Source organism: Fusarium pseudograminearum, chromosome 2 (assembly GCF_000303195.2).
Source record: "Fusarium pseudograminearum CS3096 chromosome 2, whole genome shotgun sequence".
Classification (NCBI taxonomy): Eukaryota; Fungi; Ascomycota; class Sordariomycetes; order Hypocreales; family Nectriaceae; genus Fusarium; species Fusarium pseudograminearum.
The window spans coordinates 8,247,044-8,264,763 of record NC_031952.1 but is presented as its reverse complement, the minus strand read 5'-3'; the positions used below and the strand labels follow the sequence as shown (position 1 = coordinate 8,264,763).

Below are 17,720 nucleotides of genomic sequence, written 5' to 3'. Positions count from 1 at the left end.
TAGATCAAAAGGAAGAACATGCCGCTTTAGATACATGTTGCATTCTGCTTGGAGTGTTTTATTAAAGATAGATACTAGTCTGTGAAGCACAACTTCGCCACTACTATAGTTTAACGGGATTGATAAACATAAAGGTACATCATTCACCCCAAAATTCTACCCCAGGAACAAATGTGGTTCTTCCATAATTGTCAAGATTGGCGAACCACTCTTTGCAAACGTCTGAGGATGTTGCAATAACCCAAAAGACATACTTGGTTTCGTAGAACCAGCCGCATCTTGAATATGTCTTCATCATATCTTGCACCACCAGCGGCGTATTGAAACCTTGTGTCTCACCTTTGAGCCAGGCCTGCAATGCAAGCATTTGAAAATTGTCGGAGATCCAGGGGTCGTTGACCGTCAATCGACGATACGTTAACATCTCTGCTTGTATTGTGGCCCACATAATTCCAATCATTTTATGGGTGCATTTGAGCACTTCGTCATCGTGGATGTCCTGCAATCCACATTCAGAAGATTGCGATTCGCCGTCTGTTTCACCTGCTGATAATTCACACTCTGGACTATCGCGATCGTGCCGGTACGAATTTTCCGTGTCCGACGACTCTGCTAAACGTAGTGTATGCAGCAGGCAGTCCCAACCAACCTGACAAGCATTGGTCCAATTGTGAACAACACTCGCAGGGACACACATCATCATCTCAGCTGCCGTCATGGATCTATGATGGCACTGTCCCGGTTCCGAGGTCCGTAGTATCTCCTCAACTGAAATATTCTTTCTCATATTGACATCAATGCCCATGTTGATGAGGCATACGAGAATAGCCACAGGCCCGAATAATGTCTCCCCTGACATGCCGGACTGCCCCAAGAAGAAGGCTGCTGCAACAAGTGTATGGAGTGGTCCCAATCTGAGCTCCATACCGCACTCTGTACAACGGCGTACGAAAAGACCACTCAGGCAGTTTACGTCGGCATGGGTCAGGCCTCCGAATGTTGAAATCGCGCAATGACATACTGCTTGTACGGCAGAATGGCAAAAAGGATGTTTCCATCTGGTAGGAATCCTGGCATAGCCTTGAGCAAAGAGTCCCCGTACCTCAGGACTATCAGCGTCCCACCTGCCGCAGATGTCCTTTTCTTCGCCGGGGAACCTCGAAAGTGCTCGAAACCCGTCGCTGACCATCTCCGGTTGGACGCTCGTATGTGAGCGCAAGATTGAAACCAATAGTGAGTCCAAAATTGTATGTCCCAAGTCATTGATGTTGTGTTGAAGTAAATATGAGCGCCCTAATATCGTGCTCAAGGCATCGAAAATCGTGCAACACGTACCGCCTCCATTGAGAAATGATGCTGCAAGGTGATATGGATGTATTGACTTGACCTCTTCACGAGTTTTCGTTCGTCCTTTCTTTCCCAAATCGTATAGCAAATCAGCGTTGCCGGCCATGATTGCCAGTTTCCAAGAGTCAAGTTCAAGAGCCAGGGGGTTCTTAGTCAAAGATTGGATGACGGTCTCATGAGAAAGAGGCAAGTTGTCATTCCGAAGTTCTGTGAAGTCTCCTGTTGAGATAGAGTTTTGAAGACATTCCGGAAATGACCTGGATGTTGGGAATGAATCAGGTTGCTCCTCTGGCAGTGGTTCATATTCGATTTCCTTGACATGAATGGACCACCGACATAGATTGGTTGGCGGATTGACAATATCGATATGATTTGAGGCATCTGTCAATAATGAACTCGAAGGGAATTCGAGAAAGGCTGATGGTGTCCGAACCTTGCTGATTGACGGTGGAGACCCCCAGTTCTTCGCAGTAAGGAAGCCGTGCATATAGAACTCGTGAAAGTAATCAACACAGATTCTGTAGAAGGTAAGGAATTAGTATACGCTTCCAAGGTTTCATCACAAGATAATGGTTGACTCGCCTCCGATCGTCTTGGCTCATACTGACGATGAGATCCTCTAAGCGTCCCTCCAAAAATAGGCTCGTCCGATAGTCTCTCGCTTTCTGGAGTAGAAGTTGCGTGTTTGGAGAAGGACCGTCGCCTTCGCCATGGGGGGACGTTGTGTTAGAGTTACTGATCCCTAGATAACCGGGTGTTGCTGGCTGTGTCCCATAAGGAGAGGCGGCGTCGGGGTTCTTGGGTAATGCTGATACAAACGCAGCATATGGTAAGGCCCAAGATGATAGCCTGGTTGATATGAGTACCTGTGTGGAATTTGGAATAATAAAAAAGAACGTACCACCCTGACTGCATGCTCTGGGGTTTTGAAGAGGAAGTGCCATTTGCCAGATGTCGTTTGACTTGTCGCGCATCAAGCTTTGCTTCACACGCACCGCGCTTGAGTGAAACTTTGGAAGTGCTCATTTCGGCTGTAGGACGCCTTTCCAAAGCGACAGCGATCTCGTTCAGCTTGGCCTTGGTCAGACGACGGTCGCTCACCCCCCATTGCCTGAATCGATTGGCATATGCGGATTCCCTGTTCAGGGCATTGTAAGGAAAGGTGCCTAAGGGGACAGAGATGAATTGTTGCAATGGCAGAGAAAGGGAACATCAAAATAAGTGGAGGAAGAACCATCTAGATACTCACGTGGCATAGAACGAATAGTATTTCCTCATAAATTCGACAATCTGGGCCTTGGCGGGTGGTTTGTTGTTCTTTCCATAATTGCCAGTGTACAACTCGACAATTACTGGCTTGAGAGGCTCCCACCGGTCACTGTTCTTGACATGGAGGTATTTGTCGTCTTCCGACTGTGGGAATAGTTCAGGCGAAACATTGATGAGATCTGCTGGCATCCGAGACATGGTTGCGCATTAGATAGGGACTAGTGATAGTGGCTAAAAGACGTTAAAATAAAGGCTGTAGAGAAGAAAGAGAGTGAGATGGTGATTTCAGTCAGGATTGAGTCTGCCACTGTCGTCCCTTAAGTATTCCAACAGTCAGGCTTGGGAAAGGTACGTCCTTTTGCGAACCATAATGAGGCAGTGAACTGTGTAACCAACATCTCATCGAACCTTGGCTTTAAAGTGGGTTTACAAAACGTCAGCGGCCAATAAGCTTCGACAAGCCCAGGCTGTGAGAATCGCGAGCGCCTCAAACTCTTTGACCGCCCTCAGTCGAGGCTCAGTCAGGAGTATGATGACGGAACTGGGCGGGGTTACAAAACGTCACAGGCCTATCAAATGCTATCGAAATCATCGACAAACCTAACGGCCAATCGTTTTCTGTTGGCATAGCCAGGAGCAGTTTGATGTGTGAGACACAGCTGCATATATCCAAATACGGCTTAAAGCAAGGGACTAAGTAACCGGGCTCGGTAGTCAATGATGTGGCATGGGCAAAAAAAGAGAATGGACCCGGACGCCAAGGACCGAGAAGGCAGGGATAAGATGTAATTGTTGGAGGTCCATGCAACACATGCAAAAGCTGACAGACCTAGACCATATGACTGAGGTACATGAAGAGGGGCCACAAAGCGTCACGGACCTATTAACTCCTTTGACATAACGTCGCTGCCGAATCAGAGTGCTCGGTGGGCACTCCTCAAGTTATCGGAGACAGCAGACGTGCCTGTAGCGAGCTAGTAGGAATATTACACCCAAGTTATCGTAAATTCATTTCCGATTCCCGTGAAGTTCGAACCATGTTAGTTGTCGTTTACAGGGAAGAAGTCCTAAACAAATTGTCACCAGCCAATTAAATGCATGCATCATTCCTCGCAGAGCAAATGTGGTGAGGGGGCGGCTTGAATGAGGATGAATGACAGGGTAGTCACAACAGCAAACAAACATATTGTCTATTATTATGAAAAGGCACTCGATTGTTGCCTTGTCACAAGGGTAAGACACGTATCGTTGTCATTTAGCTGAGGGAATGGTCATGCCCTGCTGCTTGAGTGTTTACTTATAAAATCATCATCGAAACCACTCAATCTTTCCTCTTCTCATTCCAATCTCTATCTCTCAGCCGACACGAACCATACCACAACGAGTAACAATCCCATCATCGGAAACATGCCCTCAAAGACGTAAGTCTCATTACCATATCCATATTCATTGATTGACCATATTGACTATCTGTGCAGGGAAGTATCGGATGTGTCAAGTGCCAATGCAACTCATGGCTCAGCTACGCCGCCCTCCGACAAGGGAACAATGATTTCATCGAATGGTCCCGCTAGCTCTCACTATCCTGTAGCTGAGACTCAGGACGAAAGGAAGAAACGACAAGATGAATTGTTGATTGGCGTTGGATCACATGTCAACAAAGGCAAGTCCCTCACAGTAGTCCACTGTTGTATTTTGTTAATTTTACGACTTAATCTACCCTTTTGAAACATTCTTCTTACATTATCTCCTATTAGCTTGACCGCAAGGCGCTCTCTTGCATAAGAGATTGCAGGTTGGGAAGTCACAGTGTAGTATACGATATTGATGGAGTTGGAAATATACTCGGCGAAGGATATTTTCTTTCATAGACTAACAATGTCAATTGAATAACATTTCGATGGCTTTGATGGATGCAAACGTGTGTTCTATCTTGTCTCTACTGGTATCTAGCATAATAATACTAACCTGCACAGGAGTTAATATGTAGATAGTAAATAAGACTAGTAGACGTTGCCCATTAAGGTAGACGTAAGTGAATTGATGAATCTTGGCTACGTAGAAGAGAGACCCTTCCTACTGGAGGGCTTGATTCTTCTTCTTCAGATCCCGAGCTAATATTGGCTGGCTTCCTTTAATATTGTGTCTACTAAAGGACATCTGTCCTGAACTTTGTAACATTTCCTACTTTTATTGTCTTCACAATGTGGCTTAACAAGGATGCAGAATCCTCTCAACTCCATCCTGAGGAGGAATAAGTTAACTCTGCGGTACTTGAAGAGGGGCACCAAAACGTCACGGACCTATCAGCTATTGACATAACGTCTCTAACGAATCAGAGTCTGCTATTGAAGACATTTTTATAGGACGAAGCAACGTATCATTGTTTCGTTCCTGATTCCCAAAAGCGAAAACACGACACTCATCGTCGGCAGGGATAAGCTGCTGAAAAAAACCGTCGGTGGCCAATCACATTCGCTATGAACACTCACAGAACGAAAGTGGGTGTGCGATTTGGGACAAGAATGGATGCGACGTCGATCACACTAGCATGTAAAGATATTACCTATCTTAATATTCAGTCGTTCTCTAGGGCTGCCTTACCACATATACGAGACAAGCATTAATTCACTTGAGTTGAGAATAATACTTGCATGTCGGTGATAGACTGCTAGACTATTGGTATAAATCCGTCGTCGACACCACTCTATGTTGGCCTTTACTAAACCAATTTCCACGTCCAAAACACCACGAATCGATCGTATCAAGAACCCATAGCAAGTAACAAAGTCCCGTCATCACCAACATGCCTTCCAATTCGTAAGTCCCATCACACTATCCTTATTCACGTACGAGCCACGCTTAACAAGACTTGTTGCAACTCTGTACAGAGTCGTATCTGGTGTATCAAGTGCCAAAGCGACTGATAGGTCAACTGGGTCGCCTTCTGATAGGGACACAAACATATCCTCGACTGTATTCCGTTCCTCTGACTCCGATGAAGCGGAGACTGAGGATCAGAAGAAGAAAAGACAAGATGAACTGTTGATTGGTGTTGGCTCACTTCTCAATATAGGTACAATGGTGCCCTCGAATGTATTCCCTGCCCCTGAATCCAATTCAGTGGAGACTGAGGATCAGAAGAAAAAAAGACAAGATGAACTGCTGAGTGGTATTGGTTCACATTTTAAAAAAGGTATGTTCTTTATCATTTTCTACTATTATCTTCTATTACTTTTATCAATCACAATACACCTTCTGGATCATCTTCTGATAGATCTTCATATTAGCTTGAACGCAGGAACGTACTACAAGATAAGACACCACAGGGCGGGAAGATTTGATGCTCTGTATGTTAGTAATATAGTTACGAATATACTCATGCGGAACAAATGAGCGTTAATAAAACGGAAATTTGAATTGAACAGTGTTTGGGGCCGTATTTCACTTTTGTGCCCAACTGAGCTTGCTTAGTTGGTCACTCTTCCCGTCGAACCAACGAGTACAGGGAAGATCAAGACCTCTTTCGCCACCAATAATATGCGCAACATCCTTCTCAGCGTCGAATGGATGGCTTAACAAGGACCCTGGCCTTGTTTTTGGCTCCTGGTAATACTCAACCAACCTGGGCGTGAGTTCCAGCCTGGCCTTCTGGGTTCAGGACCCTGTTCTGTGACCCCAGCGAGCTTCATCCATACTAAACAGCTTGGGGCCTGTGCTCTTCCTCTGGTGAACAACGAAGACGCCGATAACACCCTCGCGTTAAATCACAGACGCAAGCATATGTCAACCCAACTTCTCGATAGGTCGAGAGTTCCGATCAGGTAAAAGAGAGTTGACAGGAAGATGTCATGAACTTTTGAAGAGCTCTATGCTGGGATCATCACTACATTTGACCCTCGGACTATCAAGATGCTCAAACCAACTACAAAGACCTCTTCACTGCCGTTTCAACTGATGAAGTTCCTACGCAAGTCAGAATTATCTTAGATTGTTAGTGTGCACGGTCAGAAATAAACAATTAATCTCATATTTACTGAGTCAGTTGTTAAATGCCACATTCAGCTACCATGTAATCAACCAATGAGATAACATCAGCCTCAGAGTCTAGGCTGAACTCGGTTAGGTTAGTCCTCGCTTAGACTCTCGTCTAATAACTCCATGGGATTATTGAACAGTGGCGTTCAATAGAACATGAGATAGGTGCAAATGCCCCTATCAGCTTGCCAAGTTTAGATCACTATAGAGACGCAGGAATAGCACCGTTTTGAATGTCAATGTCTTTCGTACACTCACTTCAGTCATTCCTTTACCTGACCAATGCGTTCTCTTGTTGTTTTGCGTGTGGCCTTAGGCCTATTTGCTGCTAGGTCTGCTGTCGCAGGGCCATGTAAACCAAGTAAGTGTGTCAATAAATATTTCTAGGATCTGCTAACACCAGACTTAGTCTCAGTAACGACGACATCCGGAGACATTCCGGTCACTTCAACATACACGTCATCGGTCGTATCAGCTGTATCATCTACTGCAGATGTTTCAGCCACTTCTTTTATCCCCGAATCGTCTACAGAGACTTATGCATCTTCATCCCTCGAGATGTCCTCTTTTGCAATAACCGAGACCTCAGCGACTACTACGTTTATCACGGAGTTGAGTACGATTGAGTCAACAACTGTGGAACCAACAACCACCGAAGGCACTACTACAGTACCCTCAACAACCGAGAGCATGGCCACACCCACTTTCACCATATTCGCCACAGGCGAAAGTGTTATCGAAGGTGATGCTCTTCATACTTTTGACACCGACGGTTATGTTGCCACATTCGACCCCAATGCCATCTTTGGCGAAACTTCAGTGCGGCCATATTCCATCGACTCGCAGGGAAGACTTGTCAACGATCAGGGCTATTTCTTGTGTGGAACCTACGTCGCTACCAACTCAGAGCTCAACGCACCTGCAGTAGTCGGTACTTGCACTAGCGACGGGCCGAAGAAGGCTTTCTTGGACTGCACATTGTCGTCAGGCCTTGCCCTTCGATGTGAAATCCCGGGCCGCTCTTGTGTGTCTAACCCCGCAGGCCTGCCTATCTGTGAAGTATCTGGCACATGGAGGACTTTATCTACTGGTTCTGTAATTGTAGGCCATGCTCTGAAGATTGGACCGGTTGATATCCCTGTTGCCCCTGTTGCTCATCAACTTATTGGGTTGCGAGCGTCCATAGTATAGAGATGTGTGGAAATAGATGCAGTGCGGATGTTATATGTAAGCTGTTTCATGGTCAGCTATCCTGAGCTAGCCAGTCATAAATGAAAAGACAAGGGCAGATTATGTCTTACAATGATAGTAAAACAAAAGAAAAAAAAACTGGTAAGGGGGTAAGGGCAAAAGGAAACTCCGGTACAGGGAATCGAACCCTGGGCTCCGCGGAACTGATCTCTTAGGTTATGAGAGCGCGAAATGTTAGCCACTACACCATACCGGATGATGTTTCGTTGAAAAGCCAGCTTCAATTTGTGCCCTAGATCGTCTTCACCATTCTCATCACTTGAATAGGTACGGAGAAGAGTTCTGGGACGTTACTACAATTTCTATTTTCTATGAAACACTAGAGCAACTATGATGTCTTTTCATACCAGCTTATCTCATTGAAACCCTTTAAAAACAAGCTAGCTCATCGACGTGATGATGATCTAATCCTCAGCGTGTCCCTCTCTTTGAATAGGTCATAACTGAAGATGTTGCGAGACGAATTTCCAAAGATGAACTTTAGTTTCGCTTCGTACTGGCGATCACCGTGAATTTCCAACAGTCTCCCTATAGTGTGCATCATACGTCTCTCTCGTGAGGAAGGATGTGCGAAAGCATCCAAGTCGTCAATGATAATTATGACGGTCGTGTTTCGTGGCAACCGAATAAGAAGACGCTCGAATTCCAACAAGATCGAGCTAATATCCCTTGGGTCGATACGTTTTTTTGCACGTCGTAGATCGTCTGCATCGAAGTGTCGGTAGTGGTAAACGAGTTGCGACAAAAGACTCAACGCCAGATCACTTGGGTCCATATGTCGATCTCTCGTCACATCCTTGTGCTGACTGGCGAAAAACACCAACTGTATAACACGACCGGTACCATGGCTGCCTTCTAATGATTCCAATTCTCGGTATGTATCCAAGGCGACGATAGGCAGTTCAAGACTACCTGCAGGGTTTTCGGGTCTAATGTCGATCAAAAGACGCGACGATTTGTTTCGCTCTAGGCATGATCTGAATTGAGAATCGGACTTGATAGTGCTAATAAGACCCCGGCGAATCTCATACCCTGCGCGGTACTGTGATTCTGCTATCTTTGCACAATCATTGGCCAACGGATCTAGGTCATAGTACCACTCCTCAAGTACGTCTTTGGCTCTAACTTTGGGTTTTCGGTCCGAAGGCATTTTACCTCTCAGTTATGGGAGTTGTTGATGTTCAAGTTTTGCTTTTGCTGAGTCGTTAATGAACTGAGTCAACCTTTCAAGGACTAACAACCTGGATCTTATATCTCTTAATTCAGCCATCACCTACTGTGAGTGACTGTCAAGTCTATACACGAGTGAAGGGCTCTGCCGTGACAGGCATTCCTGCAACTTTACTGAATGTGTGGTAATACAGGGGTTGAATCACAGTGCTGCTACCTTTAACACGACCATTCGATTCTTAGCTATTCAGAGTACGGTTCGCAAATCTTGATATCAGTGACTAAATAATGTGAAGTGAGTGATTAGCAAATGATTCCTGGATCGGGTAGCAACTTAGTGAATGGCGGTTTGATGAAACAGTCTAGAATCACCTCCATCAGTACATAGATGGCTTCATATATAGCAATCGCACGCTTGTGCAGGTCCTCGTCTTCGAAATCCAAGTCCACGAATGATGGATTGTCGTTCAATATGATAGACAATTCTTCCATAACGTTACATAACTCTTCTCTGAAACGACCAGTCTCTTCAAGAGCCTGGCATTCAAGATCCTTTATGTGATTCTCTCGAAGATTCATTGTACAAAGATAAGTGGCCTAAGTTAATGATCTAAACAGCATAACCTGATTTCTAAATTTCGTCCCTTATGCTTTAATAATTAACCTGAGGGGCTAGACCCGGCAATTCACTATCGGGTCCATGCGCTAGCCAATAGAAGCCAGCCAGGAACCGCCAAAATAACATCCCCTCGACACCGACCCCAACGCGCCTCCCTACAAGCGATATGGCCTTTGCCGAGCTGGACGACGTGCTTCGGCCAACCGACGACACATTCAAGGCATTCTACGAAAAAGGCTACCGAAGTTGGCACAAAGTATCGGTAGACGCTGCGGACGGTTGCGCTTGCGTACCGCCTGAATGTCTACAATGGGAAGATCTCTTTCCTCATCATCCCATCCTTCCTGATGGTCTAGAACCGGACGATTCTGGTCTTGTCACGGCAAAGTCTACCTGGATTTCGAGAGGAAACTGCGATTCCCCTGAGTTCGGACAGATCTTGCAGATGACATTAACAATCGGCAAACCCACATCGGTCGTCCTTACAGATGACCCGGAGCTATGCCTATCCGAGCTGGGCGACGGCCATCTTGTGGTCCTAATCCTTGCTTGGGCCTACGCCTTATCTGTGCGGTGGGCAGAGATAATCCCACGGGCATCGATGGAATACACTTCAAGTCAAGCTCCATGGACAGTCCATTCAGACCCAAGCAAAGTTGATAAGCATATGGTAGTGGAGTTAGGAGAACTTTCCGGTGAGGAAGCTAGATGGTGGGCGGCTGTGCTTTCAACAGGCGAGGATTGGAAAGCTACAATACCTGATCATCGATGGTGCCTTCTATCGCCTTGGAGTATCGCAAAAAACTTCAATAACACAAAACTCGTTCTTAGTGGAACCCACAGCCCCATGACTCTCACTTCGCCAACTTCAGTATGCTTTAAAACAGCGTTGAAATATATTGACGACTATACCAAAATTCACAATACCGGTTTACAAAGTCGTGCAGCATTGGCTGCCGCGTTGCTCCTGCCTTTGGCGAAGCTAGACAACAGAACCGTTACCCTTCATACACCAAAAGGATCATACAGACAGTCTCAACAAACACAATCACCCAGACCTTCACTCTTAGACAAACATTGTTTACACCAGTTGGATAGACTCTTGAATTTGAGCGTCAACGCTCGCGGTTTGAAAGCCGTTATGGGTAGCATATTTTATGAGTCTGGTATACCGGCTAATGCTTGCGGTGCATGGTTGCAAGGAACAGCGGCCGTGCTGCAGTCGAAGGGGACCAAGAACATAAACCATTTATCTCGCATGTTCTTCAATCGGAGTCCTCACATTTCATTTCTCTGGCTTGGGGGCATCATCACAGGCGCATACAAAGACTTTTTACGAAACACCTACAGTCTTCTCGGTCTAAACAGGATTGAACTTCACGCAGCCGCCTGGACCGGTACGCTTTTGTCTTTTATCCAGGAGCCGGTGCATCCGATACAGACACAAAATGATACATCATTCATCTCACGTGCTGACGAATGTCGTCTGATGTTTCTGATTCAAGAACAACGACGCGACATACCCCCAATTTATCCTTATCCTCCCTTGGGAGAGACGAATATAAGAGACACCGATCTCGGTGTTCAGGTTCATGCATATTGTCCAACCCCTCATGAACTTCAGTTTTTATCTATCGCGTGGAATTGCGTTGGGGGCAGAAAGGACATTCAGACAACAGGATGCATACCTCCAATATCTCGGGACAAGGGTTTTAAGATAGAGGAGGGAGATTGTGAAGTACATTACACATTCCTGGATCGGGATCGAGATCTCTCCGAAGGAGTAACTAGGAACATGTTCACCTGGATGCGGGACATGGATGGATTCACGGTGGCAGAACGAGAGATCTGTCGGCATGAGTGGATCGATGCGTTCGATTCAGATTCAGATGATGAGAGCGTTGACCCTGAGGGAGATGGAAAGTCAACGACGGGCCCAAGCGAAGCCCAGGTTGGATATTGGTTGGTAAGATCTATGACTAGACGTTGTGATTCGATATGAGGTGGCGAGTCAACCGAGATGGATGCTCGTAACAGTACGGTATCAGTTGTTCAACAATAGTTGTGACTTGATATAGATCTATCATCATAATCATTAAGGTATAAAAATAAAAAGCCCAAAGACGATAGCCCAGGTAGCATAAGCTAACCTAATTTTCATCTTTTATGCTTTCAACGGCCAGTTTTGTCTAAGGAATGGTTATCATATATGTATTCTATCTTATCTTTATGTCCTTGAACTTGCATGTTCAATCAAGTCTTCCCTTCACCCCTTTACAGTTTAACATCCGGAGATAACGCCGTATGCAGAACGTCACTGTACACTTCACCCTTCAGATTAACCTCCGCTCCATTATCCAATAGTAATCTCACACACTTTGCACGGCCCATCCATAGAGCAGCCTGTAGAGGACTACGAGAAACACCGCCGCTCGCATTGATGTCTGCCCCCGCATCCAGTAGCAGCTGCATTATCTCCAGGTTACCTCTGTAGGATGCAGCAGTCAGAGCATTTCCACGTTGTGCATCGGCACTTGCGTTGACATCTGCGCCTCTTTTTAACAAAAGCCGCACAACTTCTGAATGGCCTTTGAGTGTAGCAGCGTATAGTGCATTGCCGCATATAACACTCTTTGCGTTGACATCTGCTCCATTGTCTAGTAGCAGTTGCACAATCTCGAGGTGGCCCATAAGGGCGGCAATCTGTAAAACTGTGCCGAACCGGTCATATTGCGCGTTCACGTCTGCTCCCTCTACTATCAATGTCTTCGCCGCCCTCAAGAGCCCAAATTGACAGGCATAAAATAGCGCATCGCCGTTGGAAGGTACTGGTGACCTCATCTTGGTCTCCAACCGACGCCATCGCAGAACTGCCATCTGGTCCCGTAGAAATATGACCGTGTCCTGTACGCATTGTTTGGAGTCTCTAGCCAAAACGGCAAATGTTGTCCAGTACATTGACGCATAAGATGCCATAGGAAACTCGTGGTAGATATGAGTGACATTCTCGTCGATGTCGGTAAGATAAGCCAAGCAAGTTCTGGAGATGGCAGCGCTGGCATTGTGGAGGTTGAATTTGGGTTGTTTCAGTAGATACTCCTTGACAGAAAAGTGGGCTAAGTGAAGCTGATCACATACAACACCATGGTATTCCGTAACTTGAATGACCGTCAAAAGGCCGGGGCAGTATTGTAAAATGTCGTCATCTAGAGATAGTCTGCCATTAGGATCGAAGCCCCTAGGCTCTTCATCTATCTCAGTGGCTACCACTTCGATAGCCTCTGCTAGTTTCAGAGGTCTCTTAGTGTGGACGAGAAATTGCAAGAGACGCATCGTACCACTCTTGTATTCTGCTGGTATATTCGAGAGTATACGATGATATGTCTCGTCCAGATCCTGGGGCAAAGTTGCTAGCGCTAGCTTGATGTGTTTTGGACTAAGACATCGTGAAAGACTCTCCAGTTGACATGCCGCCCATCTGAACCTGTGATGATAGTCAGATTAGTTTCAGAGTTATGGTGACCGCAGCTGAACTTACATTCCGTCAGATCCATCTCCTATTCGCTCACTTATCTCGTCTATAATATCTCCAGATAGACGTTTACGAATAAAATCTGCCTTCGTTTCGAGCGTTGCCTTAACGTAGATTCGGATATCAGTGTTGATACTTTGCTTATCAAGTAAGATACAATTACGCTCTTGTATCACTTGAGAGATCTCGCTTTGAAACTTTGTGTCTGGCCGGCCAGTTATGAGAGCTTGAACGTTGCCGGAGGCCAAGCCTCCAATCCAACGCAAAACCTCATCTGTCGTTTTACACTCATCCAAAGCATCTATGACAATGAATACCCTTCCGGCATCTTTCATCATTGCATCGATACAGTCCGATAAGGCTCTTGAGTCTGGTTGTTTGCGTCCGTTATCTTGTAAAGCAAAAAGACGGTCCAGTGTCCTCGCCGTCTCATTGCCCCTGTGGTAGAGCTGGATTGCCAGTGAACGTAGTAAGTCTTCCAGCCTTTGTTTTTTGATGTCGTTAAAGTCGAAGAAGAAGGCGAGTACCGTGTGATTGGTAGCTGATTCCCCAAGATGGTCAAGAATTGTGCCACTCAAAACGGTCTTTCCACATCCTGCTAGACCATAGAGCCACAGGTGTTGACGCGATCCGAGTTTCCATTCTTGAAAGGCAGTACTTTCCAGTAACCACGTCCCGGTGCCCGGATGACGGCGTTGCCTTGCTAAGTTGGCATTAGTGGTAAAGTCTGACGGGGACAACCACCTTTCAATTTTGTACCAATGGCTGTCAGATGCCATACTCATTACAGCATGTTTTGTCTCTTTCCCTAAAGACTCAACTTCACCAAGTTAGACATGGAAGTATACGACTGAATATGGTACTTACTGGAACTTAGAACTTCGCTGATGGGTTTCTCAGCCTCGACTTTGTTTGGAGGAATCTGGTGAAGGAGATCCTTTGCGTAAGCGGCCGCCATCATTGCTGCGAAGCCTTGCCACTGTTGATTCTTGTGCGAGTCAGAGTAGTCGCATATTCCGCGTACGACCAAGAACGGGAAATGGTTCATAAGTCCGGCTGCTTCCATTTCAAAACAGAGAACACCTTTTTTCGCTGCAAGGGCATCTCGTGCTAAAGCGTCCTTCATCAACCGATTAGACGAAGCAATCAGGCCATAGTGGACAGCGGGATTGTCTTCATATTCGCCACGGTCGGGTCGTCGTACTAAGTTCTCATCGCCACAAACTTCTGCACAGCTGGACTTATCATCCTTTGGGTGCACCTTGGAAGAGACATAGAGTCGATCGCTGCTTAGATCGGGCCGCTGAAAGTCTTTTTGAAGTCTGGGGTTCTCCGCCAATATCTTGTTGACATGCTTGTCAAGCTGGTGTCCCTTGCGCTTGTATTGCGTCAATAGTCCCTGCACAGCTGTTCGTAAAAAGGTCGGTGGCTGGTTTAAAAACCCTGTTGTCTGGAATTCCTGACCTTGCACAGTCTTCCCAAAGTCATACTGATAAACAGCACCATCTCCGTTGTTAGATACACCGACAATGACGTCTCCAAGGCGAATATCATGCTTTTTTGTCGGTGCACCTCCGCCAATTCCGACCATCAGGCCAATTCTGACGTTGGGGAAACTACGAAGCATGTCTTTGGCAACACCAGTGGCAGAGGATATTCCATACTCGCCGAATGGAAGAACTGCCATAACGACGTTGTGTTTTCCAATCTTGCCTAATGTGTAGTCATTACTGTCATTGACAGAAACAGATTCGGGTGGGCCGTGCTCTTCATCCAAGAGTTGCGCTGCAAGGTATTCGGTTGCGATGGCACAGATCCAGCCGACCGTGTACTTTCGGGGATCCGACATTTTTGGTTATCGACTCACGAACCCGCAGTCCAGGGTAGAGTATAAAGAAATGGAGCAAAAGTTGAACTTGTCGTCGACATAGCATTAGTGGACCTAGGTACTTATGTATTTCTCACGGTGAGATATGAGAAGGTGGCTGTGTAAGATGATCCATGTTCATGTAGTGGCTGGTTATTAGGCAGTCGCATCAGCTGGACATTCTGTCATCGCAGGCAACCTTGCCGCCAGGAAGTATATAAACAGGTTGGAGTCATACCCCCATTTCTCACCCGTCAACCAGTCACTCGATGATAAGCAAAATTGAGCGCGAGAACTATGAATGAGCTGAATATATATACATAGAATAGACTAGAATTCAATGTTTTGGGAGACAGTGTTGAAGATGAGGTAACATACTCGAATTCAATAAGCAGTCCATTGATCATGTTGATGAAATAGGCTTCTTGGAAAGTGTGGCAACAAAAGCAGCCAATGCAGCTTGAGGCTGATAAGCCGGGACCTCATGACCAGCACCATAAACTCGCAGCCAGCTCAAATTTCCAGATGTCTTGAACTCTCCGTACTTGGTTCCATCAACAGTAAAGGACTGAAGAGGAGCTGAGACAAATGATTTGGGAGCAATTGAGTTGAGAGCGCGGTAATTGCCCATCCAGTTGCAGATCCAGTCTATAAAAATATTAGCAGAGACACAAGGTTTGATTGACGACCATCTAAACTTACCGGCATCACCGGCCCAGATCAAGACCTGGATCTTGGAGTCAATGACTTTGGACAGTGTAGATAAGAATGATCGTCCACCTAACAATGGTTCGTTAGTCGTGGTTCTGCACTGTAATAGTAACGGTACTTACGATCGCCACTGTTGATAAACTTGTCATAGGCCGCCTCGGGACATTCGCCGTATGTTGACTGCGCACCAATAGCCTTCATCACGCTGGATGACTGAAGGTAAGTGGAGTAAGTTGAGGGAGGAAAAGGGTCGTTGCTCGGGGCACGAATATCATAAACGTCAAAGTCTGCTGAATTCTCCAATGGTCGTTCAATAGCCTGACTGCAGACATCGTCCGCATTGCCACAAGCAGCGTCGTTGCCTGTGAGGCCTGGGCACTTGGCGAAAGCAGGTACACACTTTTGATTATAGGTGTTTAGGTACTTGCTGTACTGAGTTGAGGTGATAAGCTTTTTGTAGGTGTTATTGGCGGCGTATTCGATGTAATCCCTGTACTGGTTGGCTGCAAATATCGGTCAGTTACTCTCTATTAGTAAAATGAAGCAGACAACTTACCAGGATCAATCCATCCATTGTTGATGCCAAGAGCCACGAGGTTGATCTTCTCGCCCTTGATGGTGCCAGCATCAATAGCAGCATTCTGCTGCTCAAAGTAATATGCAAATTCAGGACCATAGTGGCCACCATATGATTCAGTGAAGAGACCAAAGTCACGGTTCTCATATTCGGGAAACTGAGCATAGAAAGCTTGGAGGAGGTTCCAAACTCGAGGAGCGGCAGCAAGAGTTGATACCGCATCATCAGTACCGTAACTGAACCCAGTACCAATGGGTTGATCGACATACAACTGTGGAGGTTAGTTTCTGTGCTTTGAGATAATTAACACGTCATACCATGTTCGCAAATGTGTTCCATGAGTAAGGGTTTAGGGTTGGCTTAGATCCTCCCTTGTTGAAGGTACAAGGACCATTTTCCTGAAACAGACCTATCATGGAACTGCAACCAGGCCCACCGTTGAGCCAAAGGGCCAGCGGCGCTGTTTTGGCGTTCTTGCGAGACTCGAAAAACCAGAACCACATGTTCATGTTGTCGCCTATCGCGCGCTGTCAGATATTGCATACTATAGGTAGCATAGTTTCGGGAGCTTACCGACGGAGAAATAACCCGAGTGCTGGTTGACACCAGGTGTAGTCTCACAGATTCCAGAGTTGGAGACAATCTTGGTCTGGGACTTGGTGGCTGCATGCTCAAAGACCTTGTACTTGATTCCGTTGTCTTCAAGCACATACCTCTTGTCGAGACCCGTTGCAGGTGTCGCGTTGCTATACCCAACGAGGGTAAGCGCCGTGAGGACATTCAACAAAGCCGCCTTCATATTGACTCGAGTTATTCAGTTTATGAATAGAATAGCCTTGACTGTAGAGGTAGAAGAAGTGCAAGACGGAGGATGGAACATTATTATATAGTAGTTTTGCGTAATTAAGAAAACACTGCGCTTACAATACCTCATAGTCCAACTTCCACTCGTATAGTCCTTAGCTACGATAGGATGCTAGATCAGTCACGTCAGTACGAATAGAAATGCCTTATCAGCGTGAAGCAATGATTGCACCTTCCTTATTTAATGGCTAGACCTTTTGCAATTCCAAAGGTCCCGGAGGTGCCTGGCCTAGTCTAGCCTGGTTCATGATCAGCCGATCAATGCTGCGTGCCAGTGGGGTATCGTCGATCTCATGGCTTTGCTGAGCAAGTAGTTGTATTAGATTTGCTATCGTGAGCTTAGTCTTACCTTCCAGAATAAATCATCTACCTCCGGCTCTACCTATGAAGATCATCTAGCTCGGCACTTCTTAGCCGTTACTAGGTTGTATCGCATGCCTATCACTGCCGCTCAGTTGCCGAATATCCGATGCCG

The 17,720-nt window shown here is 46.1% G+C and overlaps 8 protein-coding genes across 8 annotated transcripts; 4 read left to right on the top strand and 4 right to left on the bottom strand.

Moving 5' to 3' along the window:
- Window positions 1–139: 139 nt before the first annotated feature.
- FPSE_03728 (uncharacterized protein) lies at window positions 140–2,814 on the bottom strand (the record flags this gene model as incomplete). The annotated part of the gene is made up of 5 exons (XM_009256847.1): window positions 140–1,865; window positions 1,952–2,012; window positions 2,084–2,196; window positions 2,249–2,485; window positions 2,597–2,814. The coding sequence occupies 5 exons, from the start codon at window positions 2,812–2,814 to the stop codon at window positions 140–142; spliced, it is 2,355 nt and encodes a 784-aa protein (XP_009255122.1).
- Window positions 2,815–4,023: 1,209 nt separating this feature from the next.
- Window positions 4,024–5,057, top strand: FPSE_03727 (uncharacterized protein; the record flags this gene model as incomplete). The annotated part of the gene is made up of 4 exons (XM_009256846.1): window positions 4,024–4,037; window positions 4,095–4,293; window positions 4,642–4,647; window positions 4,983–5,057. 4 exons carry the CDS (start codon window positions 4,024–4,026, stop codon window positions 5,055–5,057), a joined length of 294 nt encoding a protein of 97 aa, XP_009255121.1.
- A 365-nt stretch (window positions 5,058–5,422) lies between these two features.
- Window positions 5,423–6,012, top strand: FPSE_03726 (uncharacterized protein; the record flags this gene model as incomplete). Its single annotated transcript, XM_009256845.1, has 3 exons — window positions 5,423–5,436; window positions 5,508–5,812; window positions 5,984–6,012. 3 exons carry the CDS (start codon window positions 5,423–5,425, stop codon window positions 6,010–6,012), a joined length of 348 nt encoding a protein of 115 aa, XP_009255120.1.
- Window positions 6,013–6,936: 924 nt separating this feature from the next.
- FPSE_03725 (uncharacterized protein) lies at window positions 6,937–7,845 on the top strand (the record flags this gene model as incomplete). The annotated part of the gene is made up of 2 exons (XM_009256844.1): window positions 6,937–7,015; window positions 7,064–7,845. 2 exons carry the CDS (start codon window positions 6,937–6,939, stop codon window positions 7,843–7,845), a joined length of 861 nt encoding a protein of 286 aa, XP_009255119.1.
- A 445-nt stretch (window positions 7,846–8,290) lies between these two features.
- FPSE_03724 (uncharacterized protein) lies at window positions 8,291–9,055 on the bottom strand (the record flags this gene model as incomplete). Its single annotated transcript, XM_009256843.1, has 1 exon — window positions 8,291–9,055. The coding sequence occupies one exon, from the start codon at window positions 9,053–9,055 to the stop codon at window positions 8,291–8,293; it is 765 nt and encodes a 254-aa protein (XP_009255118.1).
- Window positions 9,056–9,860: 805 nt separating this feature from the next.
- On the top strand, window positions 9,861–11,696 carry FPSE_03723 (uncharacterized protein; the record flags this gene model as incomplete). The annotated part of the gene is made up of 1 exon (XM_009256842.1): window positions 9,861–11,696. One exon carries the CDS (start codon window positions 9,861–9,863, stop codon window positions 11,694–11,696), a length of 1,836 nt encoding a protein of 611 aa, XP_009255117.1.
- A 272-nt stretch (window positions 11,697–11,968) lies between these two features.
- FPSE_03722 (uncharacterized protein) lies at window positions 11,969–15,075 on the bottom strand (the record flags this gene model as incomplete). The annotated part of the gene is made up of 3 exons (XM_009256841.1): window positions 11,969–13,178; window positions 13,233–14,046; window positions 14,094–15,075. The coding sequence occupies 3 exons, from the start codon at window positions 15,073–15,075 to the stop codon at window positions 11,969–11,971; spliced, it is 3,006 nt and encodes a 1,001-aa protein (XP_009255116.1).
- A 421-nt stretch (window positions 15,076–15,496) lies between these two features.
- Window positions 15,497–17,180, bottom strand: FPSE_03721 (uncharacterized protein; the record flags this gene model as incomplete). Its single annotated transcript, XM_009256840.1, has 6 exons — window positions 15,497–15,741; window positions 15,796–15,873; window positions 15,927–16,307; window positions 16,361–16,652; window positions 16,699–16,898; window positions 16,955–17,180. The coding sequence occupies 6 exons, from the start codon at window positions 17,178–17,180 to the stop codon at window positions 15,497–15,499; spliced, it is 1,422 nt and encodes a 473-aa protein (XP_009255115.1).
- Window positions 17,181–17,720: the final 540 nt, after the last annotated feature.